General features: G+C 46.6%; 1 protein-coding gene across 2 annotated transcripts in view; it reads right to left on the bottom strand.

The window, feature by feature from the left end:
- CLINT1 (clathrin interactor 1) overlaps positions 1–24,812 on the bottom strand; it is a 72,380-nt gene that overhangs the window by 30,633 nt on the left and 16,935 nt on the right. For both annotated transcript variants that reach the window (XM_073567873.1, XM_073567872.1), the window contains exons 2-3: positions 12,778–12,882; positions 9,333–9,429 (exon numbers count right to left, since the gene is read on the bottom strand). In XM_073567873.1, coding sequence (XP_073423974.1) covers positions 9,333–9,429; positions 12,778–12,882 — 202 coding nt within the window. The remainder of the gene's footprint in view (positions 1–9,332; positions 9,430–12,777; positions 12,883–24,812) is intronic.

Here is a 24,812-nt window from a genome sequence, read left to right as displayed (position 1 = left end):
TACACTGCACCCCATCTTAACTGAAAAACACAGAAATGTAGAAATTTTTGCAAATTTATTTAAATAGAAAAACTGAAATAGCACATGGTCATAAGTATTCAGACCCTTTACTCAGACACTCATATTTAAGTCACATGCTGTCCATTTCCTTGTGATCCTCTTTGAGATGGTTCTACACCTTCATTGGAGTCCAGCTGTGTTTAATTAAACTGATAGGACTTGATTTGTAAAAGCGCTACCTGTCTATATAAGACCTCACAGCTCACAGTGCATGTCAGACCAAATGAGAATAAGGAGGTCAAAGGAACTGGCCAAGGAGCTCAGAGACAGAATTGTGGCAAGGCACAGATCTGGCCAAGATTAGAAAAGAATTTCTGCAGTGCTCAAGGTTCCTAAGAGCACAGTGGCCTCCATAATCCTAAAAATGAAAGAAGCTTGGGACCACCAGAAGTCTTCCTAGACCTGGCCGTCCAGCCAAACTGAGCAATCGTGGGAGCGTTGGTGAGAGAGGTAAAGAAGAACCCCAAGATCACTGTGGCTGAGCTCCACAGATGCAGTAAGGAGATGGGAGAAAGTTCCACAAAGTCAACCATCACTGCAGCCCTCCACCAGTCGGGCCTTTATGGCAGAGTGGCCAGATGGAAGCCTCTCCTCAGTGCAAGACATATGAAAGCCTGCATAGAGTTTGCTAAAAAACACATGAAGGACTCCCAGTCTATGAGAAATAAGATTCTCTGTTCTGATGAAACAAAGATAGAACTTTTTGGTGATAATTCTAAGCGGTATGTGTGGTCAAAACCAGGCACTTCTCATCACCTGCCCAATACAATCCCAACAGTGAAACATGGTGGTGGCAGCATCATGCAATGGGGTTGTTTTTCAGCTGCAGGGACAGGACGACTGGTTGCAAGTGAAGGAAACATGATTTCGGCCAAGTACAGAGATATCCTGGATGAAAATCTCTTCCAGAGTGCTCTGGACATCAGACCTGGCCGAAGGTTCACCATCCAATAAGACAATGACCCTAATCACACAGCTAAAATAACAAAGGAGTGGCTTCAGAACAACTCTGCGACCATTCTTGACTGGCCCAGCCAGAGCCCTGATCTAAACCTAATTGAGCATCTTTGGAGAGACCTGAAAATGGCTGTCCACCAACGTTCACCATCCAACCTGGCGTAACTGGAGAGGATCTCCAAGGAAGAATGGCAAGATCCTCAAATCCAGGTGTGAAAAATATGTTGCATCATTCCCAAGACGACTGATGGCTGTACTAGCTAAAAAGGTGCTTCTACTCAATACTGAGCAAAGGGGCTGAATACTTATGACCATGTGATATTTCAGTTTTTCTTTTTTAATAAATTTTCAACATTTCAACATTTGTTTTTTTTCAGTCAAGATGGGGTGCAGAGCGTACATTAATGAGAAAATGAACTTTTTTGAATTTACTAAATGGCTGCAATGAAACAAAGAGTGACAAATTTAAAAGGGGTCTGAATACTTTCCATACCCACTGTAATAGCGGTCTACAAATATCTGAAGGGATGTCACAGTGTAGAGGATTCATCCTTATTCTCATTTGCACATGGAAACACGAGAAGTAATGGAATGAAACTGAAAGGGAGAAGATACAAATTAGATATTAGAAAAAACTTTTGGACAGTGAGGGCGATCAATGATTGGAAGAGGCTGCCACGTGAGTTCTCTTTCAATGGAAGTCTTCAAACAGTGTCTGGACAGACATCTCTCTGAAATGGATTAGTGAATCCTGCATTGAGCAGGGGTTGGACATGACGACCTTGGAGGTCCCTTCCCACGTCTAAAGGGGGTTTTACACATAGCGATATCGCTAGCAATATCGCTATAACGTCACCGATTTTGTGACGTTATAGCGATATCGCTATGTGTGATAATTACCTCCGACCGGCTCCCCCGCTGTCTGTCGCTGATCGCGCAGCTCCATTTCTCGTCGGGCGCTTCCTGCTGGCGCCGACAAGCGACGTGTGATCGCCGCGTCTGAAAGGTAAGTATCGTCCGCTGTATCGCTGCTGCATCGCTGTGAGATCTGTCTGTGTGGCAGCTCACTAGCGATCATTTAGCGATGCACCAGCGATCCTGACCGGGTCGTATCGTGGTCGGGATCGCTGGTGCGTCGCTAAATGTAAAAGGGCCTTAACTTTCTATGACTATGACTGATACCACCCCTATATATGGTAGATAACACATGATCCACCTTTCACAACAGCTGAGGTCACAGCTCACTTCCGGCTCATGTACAACTACCAGTGATGAGCGAATGCGCTCGGAAAATATGTTATCCAAGCATGCTCGGGTGGTAACTGAGTGACTGTGGCGTGCTCGAAAAATATGTTCGAGTCCCCACGGCTGCATATCTCGCGGCTGTTTGACAGCCGCAACCCGTGCAGACATTGCCTGTTTGTTAGGCATCTTTTTGGGGGGTGCACACTTTAAAAAATTTGTTCAGCCCTAAAAAAAAGAACTTGCTTTTTTCCCACCAGAACGTGCCCAGTATTTCAGTTCAGTCTCATGCTTTTAAAAAAGGGACGATCTGCAATATATACATAGCCCGTGGGCAAGGGTGACGCTGTTCTTCTAGCTTTTACATAACATCGATAGAATAAATTCTCCTCATTCCTGGTCTCTTATCACCATGTACGCTCATCATCCTCAGACAGCGACACTAATGAAAACTCTACTACTTCTAAGAATTTATTTCACTTGTCCAGAAAAAAAAAGTAAAAGCAGAGGCGTAATTGCACATTCGGCGGGATTTGTCGGGAGTTAACCATATGGGACAAAGACACAAAAGCTATTAAATGTGAATTATGGAGCGGGTCGTGCTTCCAATTGACTCTTTTACCAAATGGAAGTGCACATGACTGGAGACAAGTGCGGCGGATCGACATCGGAGCATGTGCTCAATTGTGCTTAATAATCAACGTACAGATGGGATGAAAAATGGCTGGATACTCACAGATGGCAAAAAAGTATTTAAGTCCTCTCACGGCGCGGGTGAGGTCGGCAATGAGACGTCTACGCAGAGGTCACCGCAAGGAATGTCACCGAGATAGAAAGTCATTTTTTATTTCCTTTCCCCATATGCAAACAATTTACAAGCGTCTTTGTGTAACTGATGCCTGCCGTTATAATAAGCAGGACCAAAACGTGTGAGCTATGGAGAGGGCCGACACTAACGTATGTGGCAACTACAGAAAAAGAAGTAATCTGTGCTAATATTTCAATAACACTGAGCAACAAATTTCAGGGAAGTTCTTGTCCCCTGAGAAACATTTATTGTATCTTATAGATTTCGATATGCTGAACACAAATATGTGCTCCAAAAGTCTGTATCACGTAAGGTTTTTATGAAACAACAGTTTATAGTCTACATTATGATGTCCGAGACACTACATACATGTGCATCGATGTCAGTAGCAGAAGCAATTGTTCAAAAGTGTTTTGCAGACGATTTTAATTTATAATCTGTGTCAGATGCTTCTCGAATAAGATTTCAGCAATAGTCAGCCAGCATTGACGTACTCCACTTTCCCTGGTACCTTTTCTCCATCAGCACAATGTCTTGGTGAAATCTTTCACTGTGTTCATCGCTAACGGCACCAAGATTGGCTGGAAAAAAAATCGAAGTGAGAATGTAGAAAATGAATTTTTAGTGACATATTGCATTTCATCAACTGATATGCTATGAGCATGCTGTCCACGAGTTGTTCAAAGTTCGGTGCCCTGCTGTTGCCAAGGAAGTTGAAGGTGACATCTTTAAAGGCTCCCCATGCCACTTGTTCAGCACCTTGCAAAAGACCATCAAAGCTACTGTCATTCATTATCTCTCTGATCTGTGGGCCAATAAAAATACCTTCTTTAAACTTTGCATTACTTATTCTTAGAAATTTCTGTCGCAAGTAAGAAAAGGCTTCCGATTCTTTGTTCATGGCTTTGACAAAATTCTTCATAAGCCCAAGATTAATATGCAAAGGAGGGAGAAATATCTTTGCTGGATCAACGAGAGGATTATGTTTAACATTCTTCTGTCCAGCAACCAGGTTTTCGCGGAGTGGCCAGTCCTTTCTGAAATAGTGCATTTCTCGTGCAAGACTGTCCCACTCACAAATAAAACAACACTTGGTATACCCAAGCTGCAGTCCAAGAAGAAGTGCAACAACTTTTAGATCATCACATATGTTCAAGTTAAAATTTCTATTAAAGGGAACCTGTCACCCCCCCCCCCCCAGGGCTTTTTTAAGTTAAAGAGCCACCCTCAGCAGCACTAAGTCTGCATTCTGTGAAGGTGGCTCTTTTTCTGACCCCAGTAATGCCAAAATATTGACTTTTATTACTAGCTCCTCATACCTGTAATGTGTCCCACAGGTATGTTGTGTCCCCCAGTATCAACCACCTACCATCTGTCAATCATGCCTGTCCGAGGCCTCGGCGCCACCCACGATCTGTCCATCATGATGCCCCATGCGTCGCTGCCTCCTCTTGATTTGAATCCCGGCGCCTGAGCTGTAACAAGTGTTTTCGGGTATGCGCAGTGCGCGCTGCCCGAGAACAGACATCAGGCTATTGCGCCTGCGCATTGTGGAGGCCCCAGATCCTGCCCCGCAGTGTGTTATGATGTATTCACACTGCGGAGCTGGGGCCTCCGCAACACACAGGAGCAATAGCCTGATGTCGGTTCTCTGGCAGCGCGCACTGAGCATCGTAAAGAAAGGTGATCTGTGCCCCCCACCTATATATACCCCGTGATCTGTGCCCTCCAGCTATGTTTCCACATGTGATCTGTGCCCCCACCTATATATACCCCATGATCTGTGCCCTACAGCTATGTTTCCACATGTGATCTGTGCCCCCACCTATATATACCCCATGATCTGTGCCGCCTGCTGTTTCCACATGTGATCTGTGCCCCCCACCTATATATACCCCGTGATCTGTGCCCTCCAGCTATGTTTCCACATGTGATCTGTGCCCCCCACCTATATATACCCCCTGTGATCTGTGCCCTCCATCTATGTGCCCCCCAGCTATGTGCACCCCTGTGATATCTGTGGCTCCCAGCTTTGTGCCCCATGTTATCTATGTGCCCACCTGCTATGTACCCCCTGTGATGTTTGTGCTCTCATGTGCCCCCTGTGATCTGTCACCCAAAGCTATGTGCACCCCTGTGATCTCCATGTCACCCCTCAGTGATCTGTCCCCCCCGGTGATCTATGAGCCTCCCCGACGATCCCTGTCCCCCCCAATGCTATATATCCCCCCCACAGCTGCTGCATTTACCCCAAAAGTGCTGTATATCCCCCCCGAGTACTGTATATCCTACCACCTGTGATATATATAGCCCCCAGTGATGGAGAAGCAGCTCCAGCCGTCACATTAAGGGTGAGTTACCGTAATTAATTGTTTGACTAAATATACCGGGGTAATTTTCAGGCTATGTACCCACGTATGCAGAAAATTTCTGCATGAAAACCGGACTCCGTCCCAGAAAACGCTCGTTTTTCTTCCGCGCGTCCCCAGTCTCATAGAAAATAGCTAGAAATGTGGATTTTTCTGCAAAATTAATGAGCATGCTGCGTTTGTTACCGCGATGCGTTTTGTTCCACGAAAAATCAATATGCACAAAAAGTGCGGAATTCATTAAAATGAATGGGATGCTTCTTTTAAGCATTTTTGCTGGTAAAAAAACGCGAAAAAAACGCTTACGTGGGTACACAGCCTCAAGGTGATCATTTTTGTGTGGCCCTCGAATGATGGTAGAAATTTCCAAATGGCCCCCGGATGGAAAAAGGTTCCCCACCCGTTTTAGACCTTTACTGGCCAGCCACGCTGTGGAGTATTTGGATGCATGTGATGGAGCATTGTTCTGCATGAAAATCATGTTTTTCTTGAACGATACCGATTTCTTCCTGTACCACTGCTTGAAGAAGGTGTCTTCCAGAAACTGGCAGTAGGTCTGAGAGTTGAGCTTCACTCCATCCTCAACCCAAAAAGGTCCCACAAGTTCATCTTTGATGATACCAGCCCATACCAGTACCCCACCTCCACCTTGCTGGTGTCTGAGTCGGAGCGGAGCTCTCTGCCCTTTACTGATCCAGCCTCGGGCCCATCAAGAGTCACTCTCATTTCATCAGTCCATAAAACCTTAGAAAAATCAGTCTTAAGATATTTCTTGGCCCAGTCTTGACGTTTTATCTTATGTTTCTTGTTCAAAGGTGGTCATTTTTCAGCCTTCCTTACCTTGGCCATGTCCCTGAGTATGGCTCACCTTGTGCTTTTTGATACTCCAGTAACGTTGCAGCTCTGAAATATGGCAAAACTGGTGGCAAATGGCATCTTGGCAACTTCACGCTTGATTTTCCTCAATTCATGGGCCGTTATTTTGCGCCTTTTTTATCAACACGCTTCTTGCAAACCTGTTGGCTATTTGCCATGAAACGCTTGATTGTTCGGTAATCACGCTTCAAAAGTTTGGCAATTCCAAGACTGCTGCTGCATCCCTCTGCAAGACATCTCACAATTTTTGACTTTTCAGAGTCCGTAAAATCTTTCTTCTGACCCATTTTGCCAAAGGAAAGGAAGTTGCCTAATAATTAAGCACACCGTATATAGGATGTTGATGTCATTAGACCACACCCCTCCTCATTACAGAGATGCAAATCATCTGATTTACATAATTGGCAGTTGGCTTTCAAGCCTATACAGCTTGCAGTAGGACAACATGTGATCAAAATACTCATTTGCCTAATAATTCTGAACACAGTGTAGAAGGCTCAAAGTCTGGGTCTGCAGCAGTTTCATTTTCCACTGACATTGTTAGTTCATCTTCATCGTCCTCCATTGTCCATACTTTTGGCAGCTTTGGAACACGGAGACTTTCATCGTGTGGCACTGGTCTTATGGCTGAAGGAAGATTAGGATAGTCTATTGATTTCTTGTTCTTTGTTGAAAATCCTGTTACATTTGTAAGGCAGAAGTAGCAATCTGTTACGAGCTCTCTGCTCTCTACATATCATTGGGACAGCGAACGGCATTGAAGGTTGTGATCCATTCAGCCATGCTCTAAGTATGTCAGTATTGTCTTTTGATTCCTCCCCTGCCCAGGAGATGGGGTATGCTCCGTACATGGTCAGCCGAATGATTCACTGCGCCTGTGCGGAATTTGCATAATATGCAAGCACTTATGTGTAGATTAAGTTATGTCAGTGGAAAATTCAGAATATACTGTTTTAGAAAAAGTTCATATATGAGTTTTTAGAATTGTAACAGAATATGTTTCGTATAATTTCTCAAAAACCATACGTGATAGGAAAAATCTGAAGTCATATCTGACTGAAGTCATTTCTGAAATCAGCATGAAAAAATCTATCAGGAACACTCAAAATTGTCCGAGGAACAAAACCTTGGTAACAATACGGCGCTGTAGTTCTCGAGCCACCTCCTTCAATAAGGTGATTGGTGGCAGTGCCGACAGTCACAATCAAGGACAGGCCAGCAATTTATTAGCCCTGAAAAAACCCTTAGCGTCATGGGTTACCGGTTGTTGAGGCACTTTGATGTTGTATTACACCAAATGATTTCTCAGACGGGCACTGCCACCTGCTATAAAAGGCAGGAGGCATCTGGCGGCCACCATCAAGCCTCATCATTATCTAAACGGGCCTAGATCCCTGGTCCTCTGTGATAGCTTGCATCCTTGGCCCTGGTGATGACTAAGCACGATGTAAAAAAATGGCTGCCATGGAGGACTGCACATTGAATATATAATATTATACACTTAAAGAGTATACAAATATTTGAAAGACATGGGAGCTGGACCAGAGCCCGGCGAACCTGCTCCTTCCCACCGCAATCTTTTCTATACATACATCTTACCTGTACGCCGCTCCGTAGCCACGTTGCGGTTACAGAGTCACCCAGGCTTCTTAGAAACGCGCAGCCCCTGCTCTCCTAAGCAGTATCTGATCTATGGCAGGCATAGGGCAGTTCTATTACCTTTATTTTTTACTCTGTGATCCATAAATTTGATGTGACTGCTTATTAAATAAGACAAATATCCCTTCTCTAAAAGACCCGGTGCTAGAGGTGGGCGCAGAACTGACGCTCAATGACTGCAGCGGCGAGCAAAGTTGGTTCACGATTCTGATTACTGAGGCAGAGATTTAGTTGCAGAAAAGGAAAAAAAAAAAAGCAGCGGGGGAACATTAGTAATAAAGGAGAGAGCCTGGACGAGGCCGGCAGCTAATCCTCAGAACACAGGCTGGATGTATAACTAGTGCGTATGTGGAGGCATTAAATATTAACGGCTACAGCTCTCTGGGGAGCGCAGGGGGAGAGCGCACCGTGCACCCTGCAGGCAGCCATCCTCAACCTGCTGCTTCCCGTCACCCTGAGCACTGCATCATCTGCTGGTGAACATACATCAAACTGCAGCGCACATGTGGCTATAAGCTGCCGATGTGCAGTTATTATATATGTATACAGAAGAGGTAAAATATTCCAATGTTCTCACAGCTTTCCACCCAAAGCATCCAAGACGCCACGAGGGTTGTGTACCTGTAACTAGAAAGTGAGCGCTGAGGCCATCTCCAGGATCAATACGGGCTTGTGGGATTAGAGAGCAATCACCGACGCGGAAGATTAAAGGAGAAAATACAAGGTGTATATGGATTTACAGCACAGCAGGACTGATGAGAATTGCTAGAGTTTTTCTTTTATTTTCTTGAATCTGTGAAGACTCTATAGAAAATGTAGCTGGCGACGGCTGGTCCTAATGGAAGCGACGTAGTAGTGTAATGGCATTTACAAAGTCCAATGGGGTGGGGATGGAATATGGCACCTCTACAGATAGTTCACCACTGATCTAATATTGGGGCACCCACCCCCATGATCAGCCGTAGGGCCATGTACCCTTTAGGGGATCCTCCATATCTTCTCATTCATTCAGAAATTGGTGCTAAAAAAAAAACAAAAAAAAAACGTACGGTCTTGTAAAAGATAAATAGGATCGGATCGTGACGAAGACGGAGTTTGATTTGATGCATCTCTCTTGAGAACGGGGTCCCAGTCGCACACCACTGAGGTGGTCTCGCGCACACTTTTCTACACTGATCTGTATCAGACCTCTAGAGAAATTGTAATTTTGGGGGAACGTCCATGCAAATGAATAGACGGTGGTGGGTGCCGCATTCAAAGATTTCAGTAGCAGGGTTTCTTTTTAGAAATAGATAGAAATCATCAATTCTGATACATACCAATGTAAGAAACAGTCAGTAGGTGTTACTTTCCCTGCTTACCTTGTAAACTCGGCGCCAGTTCTTCTTATTGTCCTTCAGCATTCTGGTCCACAACATGTTCATTAGGTCTGGGAATTGCTCGTACATGAATGTGGCCCTAAAGCACAAGCAAGGTAATTAAAAATAATAGTAATAATATAAAAAAAAAATAAAATAAAATAAAAATATAAAATTATATGTTCATCCACTAGATGGCAGACCTAAGCTAACATACGCGAGTTCAGCGGCGCCCCTGGGGAACACATGACATGTTCTCCGTTTCGGATCCTCTACCATCTCACCCTGCACGGGGGAGCTAGGAATTATCGGCCGCAGCACTTACTAACACGCGGTTACATCGCCAAGTTGGGTTTCACCAACTTAGTCCTCTACACAGACCTTCATTAAACAAGATATTAACCAGTTATTACAAAATTAAAAGCATGCACGTCATCAATAGGAAGTACACATGTATGGGAGGAGCTGGGACCGCGCAATTCCTACAAAAGCCCGACTATAACTGAACGATGGGTCTCTACGCAAAGACCGGGATCGGCGATATCAGGATAATGACTGCCATAAAAATAGGGGGGAATAAGGCTGCATTCATCAGTCTCTTCAGCGGACACTGTTCAGATTGGGATAGGAGAGCCATGACTGGTGTGGACATTGCGGTGAAATCGGCCTTAAGGTACTGTCACACTTAGCGATGCTCCAGCGATCCCGACCAGCGATATGACGCGGTCAGGATCGCTGGTACATCGCTAAGTGGTCGCTAGTGAGCTGCCACACAGGCAGATCTCACCAGCGACATCGCAGGGGTCGGGGGGTCGCTACTTACCTGTCAGACGAGGCGATCCTGACGTCCTCCCGCCCGCGTCCACGCGTCGCTCGTCGTCACAGCAGGAAGTGGCCGACGAGAAACGGCCCAGGCCGTTCTCTCGCGATCAGCGATAACCAGCGGGGAGCGGTCGGAGGTAAGTATCAGACATAGCGATATCGCTATAACATCTCAAAAAACAGTGACGTTATAGCGATATTGCTAGCGATATCGCTTAGTGTGACAGGCCCTTTAGAGCGAATTCACAAGTGTTGTATTTGCTGTGACTTTAACCAGACCAAAATAGACAAGTTTTATAAGTCTCGTCTACAAGTTGCGTAGATTTTCCAAGCAGAAAATTAAGTGTGCGGCACATTTTCATAGCGAATATGTGGACTTAAAGGGAACCGGTCATGTCGGTGACTCTACCCGCACCGGCAAGCCTGTATGGGTAAAAGCCGGCGGCTCCAGGGAGGAATAAAGTTCATTTTATCCTGGGTGCAGACTTTCAGTAAGACGGCAGGGCACCTTTCTAACGCGATTAACCTTACATCTACAAGTTCATGGCATTATCCGACGGGACAGGTCCCCTTCACATTGGGGGAAAGTGGCACTGATCATATGGCGGCAGAGGATATACAGTCATGGCCGACATTGTTCCAGAAAATGAAGCATTTCTCCCAGATTATTATTACAATTATGCAAGTTTTGTTATAAACACGTTTATTTCCTCTGTGTGTTGTAACACAAAAAATTGAGACATAAAACGCAAATTGGACATCATTTCACACAAAACCCCCGAACTGCGCCGGACAAACTTGTTGGCACCCTCAGCTTAATATTTGGTTGCACACCCCTTGGAATAAATAACTGCAATTAATAGCTTCCTATAACCACCAATAGCTTCTTACATCTCAACTGGAATTTTGGACCACTCTTCTTTTGCAAACTGCTCCAGGTCTGTCATATGTGAAGGCGCCGTCTTCCAACAGCAACTTTAAGATCTCTCACACACAGGTGTTCAATTGGATTTAGATACGGAGTCATTATTGGCCACTTCAGAACTCTCTAGCACATTGTTTCCATCCATTTCTGGGTGCTTCTTGAAGTATGTTTGGGGTCATTGTCCTGCTGGTAGACCCATGAGCTAGGACGCAAACCCAGCTTTCTGATGCTGGGCACTACATTGAGACGATTCTATGAGACCCAAAATCCTTTCATGATGCCTTGCATATAGTAAAGACACATAGTGCCAGAGGCAGGAAAACTACGTCAAAACATCTCTGAACCTCCACCATATTTGACTCTAGGTACTATGCTCTTTTCTTTGAAGGCCTCATTCCATTTTTGACAAACAGTAGAATGATGTGATTTACCAAAAAGCTCTCTCTTGTTTTCATCTGTCCATAAAACACTTTCCCAGAAAAATTTTGGCTTACTCACGTACATTTTGGTTATCTGCACTCTAGCAGTCGGATCCCCCTGGGTCTTGGCCATAGTATTTCATTTCACTCAAATGTCGATGGATAGTTTACGCTGACACTAATGCACCCTGAATTTCTTTGGATCTTGATTGGGGCTGCTTATCCACCATCTGGACTATCCTGCGTTGCAACCTTTCATCAATTTTTCTCTGTCGTCCACATCCAGGGAGATTAGCTACAGTGCCATGGGTTGTAAACCTCTTGATTATGTTGTGCATCGTGGACAAAGGAACATCAAGATCTCTGGAGATGGACTTGTAACCTTGAGTTTGTTGTTATTGTTCAACAATTTTGGTTAAGTCCTCAGACAGTTCTCTTCTCTTTCTGTTCTCCATGCTTAGTGTGGCACACAGAGACACACAATGCAAACAGAGTCAACTTCTCCCCTTCAATCTGATCTGATTTCACAAGTGATTTTCATATTGCCCACACCTGTTACTTGCCACAGGTAAGTATTAACGAGCATTATATGCTTGAAACAAAGTTGTTTACCCACAATTTTGGAAAGGTGCCATCAATTTTGTCCGGCCCATTTGTGGGGTTTTGTGTGAAATTATGTCCAACTTAACTTTTTTAATGTTTTTTTTGTGTGTTGTTCCACTACACACAAAAGAAATAGACATGTGTATAACAAAACATGTGTAACTGCAATACCTTTAAGGGAGAAATACTTAATTTTCTAGAACAATTTCAAGGGTGCCAACACCTGGACCTTTGTGCGTGGCATTATCTAGTGATATTAGTACAGGTACATGATATCTACCGATCATGCATTTACCATGGTGCCACTTCAAAAGTGCTGTCGAACAATCCATTTAACCTTTAATTGCTGGACCACATAAGTGCATAACATGAGGACATGTAAGAAACGCTGATGAAAGTCACTGGTTTGGATTATAGAGAACATGTACCGATCACATAATGACATAAAAGTGCAAAACGTGTCAGGTGAAGGCACAGCAGACACGCTGGTGTGAGTACTCCATGGTAGGAAAGCAGCAGGATCATCCCTAGCTGTCAAACTAAACAAGAATTGCATTTCTATTCTATGCGCAGACCATGGGGGTGAGGAAAGTTTCCAGCTTCTGCCCTCCATTCTCCAGAGATGTTGTAGCTGGTAAAGAATTGTCTCACTCCTCCCAGGAAATCAGCCATTACTTACTTGGCTATCTCTCCCATGAGCTGCCCAGAAGGTCCCCAGGGGTCATCGTTGGTCGCCTCTCGAACCTTAGACTCTATCTCTGAATAATTCATCACCACATTGGTGCTGCAGAAAAAAAAAAAGAAGAGAAAACACAGGTGATTAGCATTAGTCCAGAGCCGCACACAGAGACTTAATAATGACACCGCTGGGCTCCTTAATGAGCTGCCTCTACAGCACGGGGACGGGCCGCACTTAGTACTGCGGATACCCTGAGGACACCTTACAATGCATTTAACTTAGCCGAGAGGAGGCTTTTTTTTTTTTTCCCACCCTCCTTTTCCATTAGGATCTTGAATACAAATGAGACCAGGGATCATATCACCCTTGGAAATAAACCGGCATAAATGGCTTGTGGTCAAAATAAAACGATCATACTGAGAAAGTGAAGATTTAGGGTAGCAGGATGCCCGCGGGGGAACGGTGCTCCGCTCCTACTGGCAAGGACTACTATACAACGGGAGGCCGAGTATCTGCACATTTATTAGAGGACATTAACCGTTCTCGTGGTAAATGGATCGTTCTGTTGCACCTTTACTAAACGAGGATCTGCTGCTGGCAGTGGGATAATTACCACTGGCTGTTGTAACCCAACCACAAGGTTTTTATGTAGCAGCCACTGCAGGAAACAATGTGCCCACTCAAATGGGTGATGATTTATTCTATAATTGCACATAGCCCTCCTTAGTTGTACAGATGGATCCTGGACAGAAACGTTTCCTTTTAATTAATTTATTTTTTGGGGAAATTCACATGATGTCATAGTTTGCATCAATAGTTCAAAAAAAAAAAAAAAAAAATCCAGAATTTGTCCTTTTTTTTAATGCAAGCTTCTTAGTAGAAAAAAAAAAAAATCATATCCACACCTATAACCATTTTCGCATTATGAAAGAGCAGTAAAGTGGTTTGCATCATGGTCAATCTTCAAGAGCACACGGATCCCCTTCCTCCTGACTTCCTGCTTGCTGGAGGGGAGGGCGCGCCGCTGATTGATAGAGTTTGCAGCACTGGCCCAAAGTGAGCATTCCCTGAAGCTGCAAGCAGAGGCGGCTTTGTTTCTACAGCCTCGAAGGAGGCCATAAGCACTGGATCCGTCCAGCTTCGGAGCAGCACTTACAAATTATAGAGCAAACAACTTGTAAGTGTGAGCTCCTTGCCTAAAAAAACTACTGAAAAACTGCAGGAGGAGGCACTCTATTGTCAAGAATGGACCTATCTTGAATAAGAAATAAATTGCAAACTTGCTTGTTGCAATTTTACCCATTTAAGGGGGGTCTTCTAGTCTAGCGTATTGGAAAAAAAAATTATATATACACACAAGGGAACCATCTACGACGCTCGCTCAGGGTTCGTTCGGACTATGCGGCGCACAATGAGGTATTCCATCGGGCCTTGTTTGCGTGTAGGCTCTCTTAGCTTTTGGATTAACTTGCCCAATAGATTTTTTTTTTTTTTTTTTTTTTTTTAAATGCTTACCAAAAAAAATTACTAACTGTCCTTAGTATTATGACCCTTAGCAATAACCTCACACTGATCAGCGATCTAATAGGAAGAGGATTTGTTGGAACAGAAACGTAAAATGAAAACAAAAATTGCTCAACTCACTCTTTTGGACTTTTCCTCCGAAACATCTTCACTCGGGTACAAAGTACGTTTTTGGCAATAATTATCTTTTACGAGGGATTTATGCCAATTCTTGCAGTAATGGACGTGATGGAAATGACTATTGGATAGCAAGAGGAGATGTACGTGCAAACTCAGGATGAAGACGGAGCGGCGTTTGTCCGACTTCGTTCGAGATGACACATCTCATTGCAGAAGAGAGAGCAGCTATACAGGAATTTTATGAGCACGAGGAAGGATCGCTCTATGGTCCTAGAATAGCTGATTGATCGTAAATGAACGCGTCTTTATGTTATCAGTACGGAAAACGTTAATGAGTATTTCTCGAAACCACTTTTTTCAAAAATCGGTGGCCACGATATCTGCAGAACCAACTGCACAATTGAGTCGGGCATTTGCACAGATTTTCAGTAGAAAAGCGCCCATCTCCTGTACCAGTATCAAGAAAAAAAAAAATCTTTTTTGTAATTTTGCCATTCATCATCTATTAGTAAACGTTTTTCCTTTTCGAGGCTCACTAAACAATGTGACTTGGTTTTTATTATTCAGATTTTGGCTTATTTTTATTAATGGCAACTCTTAGAAATGTCACAAAATGTTTGCACAAGGGTACTCTAGTATCCTAGTGGAGCAGAAAATCTGGATCATTATTTCGCACTGTTAAAGGACCAAATTCAACTAAAGTTAATTGACAGGACTGTGCAAGATTATATTCTAAAAAGAAAAGAATTTAAAAAAAAAAAAAACCCACAAAAATAGCAAAAATGTTTGGAAAACTCTCCCTATTGATTTCCATAACAGATCGACTGTTGTTCATGTCAGTGTATTTCGCCTTTTTGGCCCGACCTTTTTGCCGTGTAGGCAAATTTAACAAGGTCCTTCATAAGGCTATTTTGCCTCCAAGTGTGACGCTGTGAAACGCAACAATAAAAGGGGCTGCAGGGTAAAAGGTTTCATGGCGGCCATATCTGTCGCTAGTCCGCTTTTCTTGGACCAGAATCTGGCAGCAAATTACATGATTTTAGCGTCTTTTTGTGTTTTTCTGCCATTTTATATGCATTTAGCATCACCCGGCGGACATGGAGTTAAGAAAACCCCCCAAAAACACTCTACGTGGCTTTAATCCAAAGCAATTAAATCGGAAACACATCTTGGAAGGAGGGGACCCCCGGCTTTTTCTTCCTTTCCCATGTAAAGCTCAGACCTCATTCTGTGCCATACCCAGGGTCCCGGTGACCTCAGCGCAGGGAAGGAATTTACGTCCAGATGTGGAGGACTTGTTAGGAGGAGGCCGAGCTCCTCGTTAGCATAAAATCTTGTGTGATTGATATGGATGTGATATTGGAGGATACGCCGCGAAGTCGAAAGGAGGCGCTAGCCGCGCGGGTTAAGCGGAGAATCATGAGGCGGTTTTTGTAGGGGGGGTTAGGCTGTGGTGGCAGTTCTTTGGCACCCCTTCAACTTTACGTCTCACGGAATTAGGTCTGTGTGACAGGAAATAAATCAAAACAGGGGGGCGAACACGCGGCTCCGGAGCATATGGATTCTGACCCTGTTCTGGGAGAACGGTAAACCCTCCGCACTGTGGGAGACCCACAAAAACTGACAGGGTTTTCAGTATGTAAGCAAATTCGGCATATGAAACCTGGACACGAGAATGCCTCGCGGGAAACCTCTGACTGCAAAGAAGATAAATTATTAGCAATACACCAAGCTTCATTACACCGGAGCCATATCCGCTCCATATATTACTACATAACCCAAGCATGTCAGGAGCGTTACAACCAGAACAGAGACCTTCGCAGTCACAGTCCAACAGCTACCATTTTAGGCTTTCCCATTAGCAAACAAGAAGTTATGGGGGACCCCTGCCTGACAAAAGGGTATCCACTAATGGGCAAAGCAACCAATCACAGCGCAGCTTTCATTCCATCACAACAGTTTAAGCATTGAAAGCTGAGCACTCATTGGTTGCTATGGGCAACTGAGTCCATTTGCTAATGGAGGCCAAAAATGTCTGAATGAGGCCTATCCATCAATGCAAAAAACGCTCATGTGGCTTAGGAGTTCATGTTCCTAAACGACAGGGCTGACCTGAAATGGGACCCCTATTATAAAGCTGGGGGGGGGCTGAATAAAAGGGTCCTAGAACTAGTAAAAACAGATCCCACGTGAACCACTATCCCATATGTACCACCATCTTTGGTAAGATTACAAAACCTAGATTTTGTGAGGTAAATCTGAAAAAATCTCTCATGTGTGCTGCCATCTTTAGGCTAATTTCACATTAGTGTTTTTTTCCGCAGCGCATCGTGCGCAATACAAACGCATGCAAAACACAGGTATGCATGACGCATGGACGCGCGCGATGCACAAAAAAACGCTAATGTGAAGCCAGCCTTAGTCATATTTGGGTCAAAAGCTACAGAAAATGGGAGATAGCTGCAATATTCTTTAAAAGTTATCATGTGAACCGCCATCTTTAAAAAAAGCTTACCTCAGACTTTTTTTTTTTTTTTTTGTGCAGATTTTAACTAAAAACTGGTTAAAGGGAACCTGTCACCCCTCAGGGCGTTTTTCAGTTAAAGAGCCACCTTCAGCAGCACTGAGGCTGCATTCTTTGAAGGTGGCTCTTCTGTTTCTGACCCCTAGTAATGCCGAAATATGGACTTTAATAAATAGGTCCTCATACCTGTAATGCGTCCCATAGGTATGGTGTGTCTCCCTGTATCAGCCGCCTACCATCTGTCCATCATGTCCCTTGTCTTGTGCCTGGGCGCCGCCCACCATCCGTCCATCATGCCCCTTGTCTTGTGCCTGGGCGCCGCCCACCATCCGTCCATCATGCCCCTGTCTTGTGCCTGGGCGCCGCCCACCATCCGTCCATCATGCCCCTTGTCTTGTGCCTGGGCGCCGCCCACCATGCCCGTCTTATGCCTGGGCGCCGCCCACCATCCGTACATCATACACCCTGTTTTGTGCCCGGGCGCCGCCCACCATCCGCACATCATACACCCTGTCTTGTGCCTGGGCGCCGCCCAGCATGCCCCTGTCTTGTGCCTGGGCGCCGCCCACCATCCGTCCATCATGCCCCTTGCCTTGTGCCTGGGCGCCGCCCACCATCCGTCCATCATACACCCTGTCTTATGCCTAGGCGCCGCCCACCATCCGTCCATCATGCCCCTGTGCGCCGCCACCTCCTCCTGTTTTGTATGCATCATAACACACTGCGGGGCGGGATCTGGGCCCTCAGCAACACGCAGGCGCAATAGCCTGATGTCGGTTCTCGGGCAGCGCGCACTGCTCATGCCCGAGAACTCTTGTCACAGCACAGGCGCCGGCATACAAAACAGGAGGTGGCGGCGCACAGGCACAAGACAAGGGGGCATGATGGACGGATGGTGGACGACGCCCAGGCACAAGACAGGGGGCATGATGGACGGATGGTGGACGGCGCCCAGGCACAAGTCAGGGGGCATGATGGACGGATGGTGGACGGCGCCCAGGCACAAGACAGGGGGCATGATGGACGGATGGTGGGGGACGCCCAGGCACAAGACAGGGGGCATGATGGACGGATGGTGGGCGGCGCCCAGGCACAAGACAGGGGGCATGATGGACGGATGGTGGGCGGCGCCCAGGCACAAGACAGGGGGCATGATGGACGAATGGTGGGCGGCGCCCAGGCACAAGACAGGGGGCATGATGGACGGATGGTGGGCGGCGCCCAGGCACAAGACAGGGGGCATGATGGACGGATGGTGGGCGGCGCCCAGGCACAAGACAGGGGGCATGATGGATGGATGGGAGGTTGTGGCCAGACGCAAGACACAGGCATGATGGATGGATGGGAGGCGGCTGATACAGGGGGACACACCATACCTATGGGACGCATTACAGGTTTGAGGACCTATTTATAAAAGTCAATATTTCAGCGTTACTAGGGGTCAGAAACAGAAGAGCCACCCTCACAGAATGCAGCCTTGGTGCTGCTGAAGGTGGCTCTTTAACGTAAAAACGCCCTGGGGGGGTGACAGGTTCCCTGGCGGTTCACATGGGGTCTGCAATATTCTTCAAAACTGATCTCCCATTTTCTGCAGATTTTATCCCAAAGATGGCACTTCACATGAGATATTCAATATGGTTTCAAATTTACCTCACAAATCAGTATTGTTTTTAATCTGATCAAAGATGGCTGTCCATATGCGATCTGCGACATTCTTTACCTCACACTGTAACTAAAATCTGATTAAAAGATGGCGGTTCAAGTGAGATCTGCAAAATTCTTCAAAAGTTACCTCACGTTTTCTGAAAATTGTAACCAAAATCTGATATCCCATGTGAACCACCATCTTTAATCATAAAGAACGTGAGGTAAATTTTACAGAATATTACCTTGATGGTGTGTGTAAGTCTATAGTCACCACCAAAGCTGCAGTGCACAGGTTCACACAAGGCGTTTTGTCGCCATTTTAAGCGGACAGGTCTTAGTCTTAAGTGTATAGTGAAATGTTAAAAGTAGGTCATATACACAGGGTTTCGTTAGTGCTATTTTATGTGGAATTTTTTTTGTTGTTTCTCCTCATATGACATGTAAAAATGTCTGAAAAAAAAAAATGCATTTGCAAAATGTGATAAGTGTCTGGTGATCTCGGCAGGCGGATGGTAGTTTTGTGGTGTGTGGCGTGACTAGATATTCCTGGAAGCAGAGGATGTAATCAGCCAGGTTTCCAGGAACCATTCACACTGCATCACTTTTCTCACAAGCTTCATTATTTATTGATAATGCTCCGGTCCGGGCACAGCTCTGGTCTACATGTGGCAGACACTATAAAACCCAGGAGCGGATATACGCTCAATGCCAGTCTGCTTACGTAAAAGCCCATGTCACACTCATTGGTGAGGGGCAACAACAAAAAAATAATATCGTCTTAATAGGCACACATTTTTTATTACTTACCTCTATCGTTATTTGCTAAAATTTAAAGAAGATTTAGACATTTTAGGTGCGGTCAATCAGAAAAAGAGGATCATAAATAAGAATAAAAACATATCTGCTGTAATACCAAAAACATACACAAGAGGGCGGCACTCGACAGGTGTCAATCACTGACTGTTCGCAGTGTGCAAGAAATACGCCAGTAGCCTCTTCATAGAGGAAGATCGGGGTCACTAGTGTCCCCTATTGGAAGCAACAATCCTCAGTTACTTTCAACCCTTTAGCGAGCGATTTTACATTTTTGCACTTTATTTTTTTTCCTCCCCTTCCTCGATTTTTCACCACTTTTGCGGCGTCTTCAGGAGCCGATCGCTCCATTGTAGTGCAACCGAAGGTGATTGACAGCAGCATCCATCTGATTAAATAGCAGTAAACGAGTCAATGCTTTAACGGATCGTAGCATTTGCTAAGGCTCCATTCACATCTCCATCCGTTCTTGTACACGGGGAAGTTGGGAGTGTCAGCTGTCTGTAGCGTTTGGCCGAAATGTAGTATAGTTTTTCTGATTCGCTATGTCACTTACCCCATGTGCAGGGCATTGCAGTAGCTTAACTATCCATAGTTACAACTACTCATATAGTGACAGTTCGCTCTTAGTGGTTGTAACCATGGACACCTAAGCTACTGCAATGCCCTGCACATGGGGTAAGCGACATAGCTTATCAGCAGAACTATACTACATTTCTAATAGGAGGTATTTGCTAAAATTATTATACCTATTACATATTGGGATAGGATCTTGGAGATGGGAATACCCTTTGAGTCAGTATGCCATTCAAAGACAGCAAAAAAAAAAAGTGAGCACGATTAGGACTACTTGGATGGTTTTCCCTACGATTAGTGGCTTTGGCCACCAAATATGAGAGTCCTCCTGGGGGGCAGACCAGCTTGGGGACATCTGACCCCGACAAGCAGTAATCCGCGGCAGCCATTGCTGGCAGGACCGGTCCTATAATTGCGATACATCCCAGATACGGTTACACAGACGTTTCTTCAGCTGCAATGGGGGAAGTACATTTGCGTGTACATCGGTGCAGCACATGAAAAGTTGTGTCTCGTCTGCCAAATCTGTAATTACTGCTCTAATTGCATAAAAATTGTAGATCATTACTGCGGAGTCAAACAGCCACATACTTCAGGCAATAGAAAGCAGCCATCGGGCCGGCAGCGCACACATCAAGCACTTCTTCTGACCCAAAACTTGGTTACTTGGCTCAGTGCAATCTAAATAAATGGTGGCCACCGCCGCCTGCAACCACTATAATTAGCAAAGCAAACGTTTACCTCCGCGGCTCCGGAGAGATCAGACGCTCGGCTTTAATGTTTTCTGCGGCGGCGGCAGAACCAAGAAGAAAAGGACACATGACCCAGAGGGAAGGGGTAGTGGCATAGGGCATAGACCGACTGCCCATAGGTAGAGATGAAAGAGCTGAAGACCACTCCTAGAAGAGGACCACCCAGAGGGATAGATAAGCATCGAATCTTCCAAATATCCGCAGATTTGGTCATCTCTACTCGTTAGCCATCACTTATCTCAGCGTTCATCTTCTCATTTAGCGATGGCAGCAGTAGACCTCGAACCGACCACATTTTACTACTTACTTAAAATTCTGTGCCAGTTCATCAACATATATAATTTATAGCTGTCAGTGATCCTTTTTTTCTGCTACACAGCCCCAAATTCCCTTAAAAGATATGAGGTTTGGGTGCAACAGCCGCCACTAGAGGGAGCTAATGAGATTACTGCAGACAGCTCAATGTACATTAGCATGCAAGCGCCCTCTTGTGGTGGCTGCCGGTAGATATAATATCTTTTAGTTCTACATTTAATGCAGAGGGTTTGGAGTTCTGGATCGTTAAATTAAACAGAGCTCAAATCATAATAAAAACTTTATGATCGCTGGGGGTCCGACTGCTGGAACCCTACAAATCCGCGTGTGAATGGAGCGGTGGTAAATTATCAGGTGGTCTTCAGCACCTCCATTAGGATGAAAGGAACGGCACTGCACATGATCGCCCCCACTCCATTTGCCCAGTGCTCTTGGAAGCCCTGGTTCTACAAATATCTAGTTGACCTATTGATTGGAAAGTTATCCCCTATCTCATGGATTTGGGGGCTAATTTCTGGGACCCTTACTTGGCTGCATGTTTGTTTGGCAGAAAGCCATCTCTCCACTCTTCTGTAAACAGGAGTGCTTGGCTACGGAGAAAGCCTCTGCCAGACCCTCTGGCAGCAGCTTATGTCCCTTAAAAATAATAGGAGTGGGTGTTGAAATTCGAAAAGCCTGATACGTCACTTTCCTGATGTTATCTGTGGGTGCTGGGGGACACTTAAAAGTATTAGATCCACCTCCGGACTTTTGTGTCCACAGACAAGATGTAACTAGGTCATTGTTCACAGCAGGCACACCCCGGGGAGAGGACTGTGTGCTTAGAGCGGGCATTCACACCTGACCTGATGCACATGTGCCCCAGCCTGACCCTCCCAACTTCTGCACTAATCCAGTATTGGTAAAGGTTGCTTCACCTGTAGGAAAAGCTGGACGGCTCATCTGGAAAAACAGGAAATGTGATAGTACACAAAAATCTCTCTCCCCTACCCAGGGCCCCGATGAGACAAAACAATGGCCGCTCCTGTTATACCACATTGTGAGTTCCCACGAGTGTCTGTCCCTGCAAACAGCACCCTACACCCCAACACGGCCAGGAGAATGTAACCCATCAATATGGTGGTGGTGCAATACCACATATGACCACATACCGTTCTGGTGCTGTTGAGGAATTTAAAAAAAAAAAAATCACGTCGCCATTTTCACAGACACAGATAAACTCACCGTTGGGATGTGACATACGCAGCAGGGGTCATTACATAAATACCTGCTCAAATCCGATCATTCATCCAGATCAGATTTCACAGCCAGTTCCAGTAAGTCGACAATACCAGTTGGAAAGGGTCCAGCAGAGCAAAAATGGTGTCGGATTTAACCCCCTACCGCCCACAAGACACTTCCCAGCCTGGCATAAAGTAACCTCCAGGGCTGTATATGAAATCTTGGGATGTAATGACTATGACTCAGTGGCTCCACCTAGTGGTGAGGGTAGATATCAGGGATTGCTGAAGCTTTACCCAGGCTTTGTGCAAAAGAACTCTTTAGGCTGTGTGCACACACTGCAGAATCACCTGCAGGTTTTTCACCGCGGAGCCGCAGGTAAAGTGACCTGCGGTTTTGCTGCGGTTTGGCCTGCGGTTTCACACCTCTACTATGTTAAAGGTGTGAAACGGCAGCGAAATCCGCAGAAACAATTGACTTGCTGCGGTTTATAAACCGCAGCAAAACCGCGTGGAAAAAACGCAGCGTGAGCACTGCGGTTTTGAAAACCCATAAGGTTACATGGTACTGTACCATGTCTGCGGAACTGCTGCGTTTCCACAGGGCCAAAACCGCAGCGTGTGCACATAGCCTTACAAAAACTTTCTGCTCATCTTCGTGTTCGACCCCTACCGATCAGTAAGTTATCAACTATTCTATGGACAACCGCTTTAATCATGGGACTTCCATCCATAATAGCTGCGTCCATAAAAGTGAATGGGTGGGTTGCTAGCTTGATACATACAGGAAGATCCAGACCATGTAAGGCCCCACATAAATAACCCAATCTGTAAATATTTCATTATTTTGTAAAGAGTGTTACAGCACGCGGCCTACGCCCCCGGCCTCACTGGGCGGCCTACACCTTCCCCCCCGGCCTCATGCCTCCCCCCGGCCTCACTGGGTGGCCTACGCCTCCTCCCCCCTGGCCTCACTGGGCGGCCTACGCCTCCTCCCCCCTGGCCTTACAGGGCGGCCTACGCCTCCTTCCCCCCTGGCCTCACTGGGTGGCCTACGCCTCCTCCCCCCTGGCCTTACAGGGCGGTCTACGCCTCCTTTCCCCCTGGCCTCACTGGGCGGCCTACGCCTCTTCCCCCCTGGTCTCACTGGGCGGCCTACGCCTCCTCCCGCCTGGCCTTACAGGGCGGCCTATGCCTCCTTCCCCCCTGGCCTCACTGGGCGGCCTCCTCCCCCTCCATGGCCGGCCTACGCCTCCTCCCCCTCCCTGGCCTCCCTGGGCGGCTTACACCTCCTCCCCCCCGGCCTCACTGGGCGGCCTACGCCTCCTGCCCCCCGGCCTCACTGGGCGGCCTACGCCTCCTGCCCCCCGGTCTCACTGGGCGGCCTACGCCTCCTGCCCCCCTGGCCTCACTGGGCGGCCTACGCCTCCTGCCCCCCTGGCCTCACTGGGCGGCCTACGCCTCCTGCCCCCCTGGCCTCACTGGGCGGCCTACGCCTCCTGCCCCCCTGGTCTCACTGGGCGGCTTACACCGCCTCCACCACCGGCCTCACTGGGCGGCCTTCGCCTCCTCCCCCTCCCTGGCCTCACTGGGCGGCTTACACCTCCTCCCCCCCGGCCTCACTGGGCAGCCTACGCCTCCTGCCCCCCTGGCCTCACTGGGCGGCCTACGCCTCCTGCCCCCCTGGCCTCACTGGGCGGCCTACGCCTCCTGCCCCCTGGCCTCACTGGGCGGCCTACGCCTCCTGCCCCCCTGGCCTCACTGGGCGGCCTACGCCTCCTGCCCCCCTGGCCTCACTGGGCGGCCTACGCTTCCTCCCTCCCCCCGGCCTCACTGGGCGACTTACACCTCCTCCCCCCGGCCTCACTGGGCGGCCTACGCTTCCTCCCTCCCCCCGGCCTCACTGGGCGGTCTATGCTCCCTCCTCCCCCCGGCCTCACTGGGCGGCCTACGCCTCCTCCTGCCCCCGGTCTCACTGGGCGGCCTACGCCTCCTCCTGCCCCCCGGCCCCACTGTGTGGCCTACGCCTCCTCCTGCCCCCGGTTTCACTGGGAAGCCTATGCCTCCTCCCGGTCTCACTGGGCGGCCTACGCCCCCCCGCGGATTCACTGGATGGTCTACGCCACCCCCTGTGGCCTCACTCAGGAAGTGTTGCGTCACCAATTTGTGAAGTTATGGAGAAGAAACTTGGAGGCGTAGCTTTTACTGCGACTTCACCAATTCACAAGATGTGATGTAAAGAACTGGTCTGTCAGCTTTACACCCCAGCGTTTAGGCTGCTGCACTCTCTGCCAGAAAGAGATCTATTTCCGTGTTATGGTTCCATAGAAGGTTATGTATAAAAAAGGTACTGAACCCTTTGGGCTTGTTCACACGCAGCATTTTTGCCATGTTTTTTTTCTAGGGTAAAAAATGCTGCAGCTTACAGTACCAGCAAAGAGAAGGACATTTCTGCTGATTATTTTTTTATTTTTTTTTTTTAGTGCATTTTGGTGGTCTTTTTTTATACTTTTTTTTTTTAATCTTAACAAAAAAAATTGCAGT

The sequence above is a fragment of the Dendrobates tinctorius genome, unplaced genomic scaffold (assembly GCF_039654945.1).
Source record: "Dendrobates tinctorius isolate UK_male_01 unplaced genomic scaffold, ASM3965494v1 ptg000020l, whole genome shotgun sequence".
Taxonomy (NCBI): domain Eukaryota; kingdom Metazoa; phylum Chordata; class Amphibia; order Anura; family Dendrobatidae; genus Dendrobates; species Dendrobates tinctorius.
Note: the sequence above shows the minus strand (reverse complement) of the source record. Positions and strands in the feature narration are given on the sequence as shown.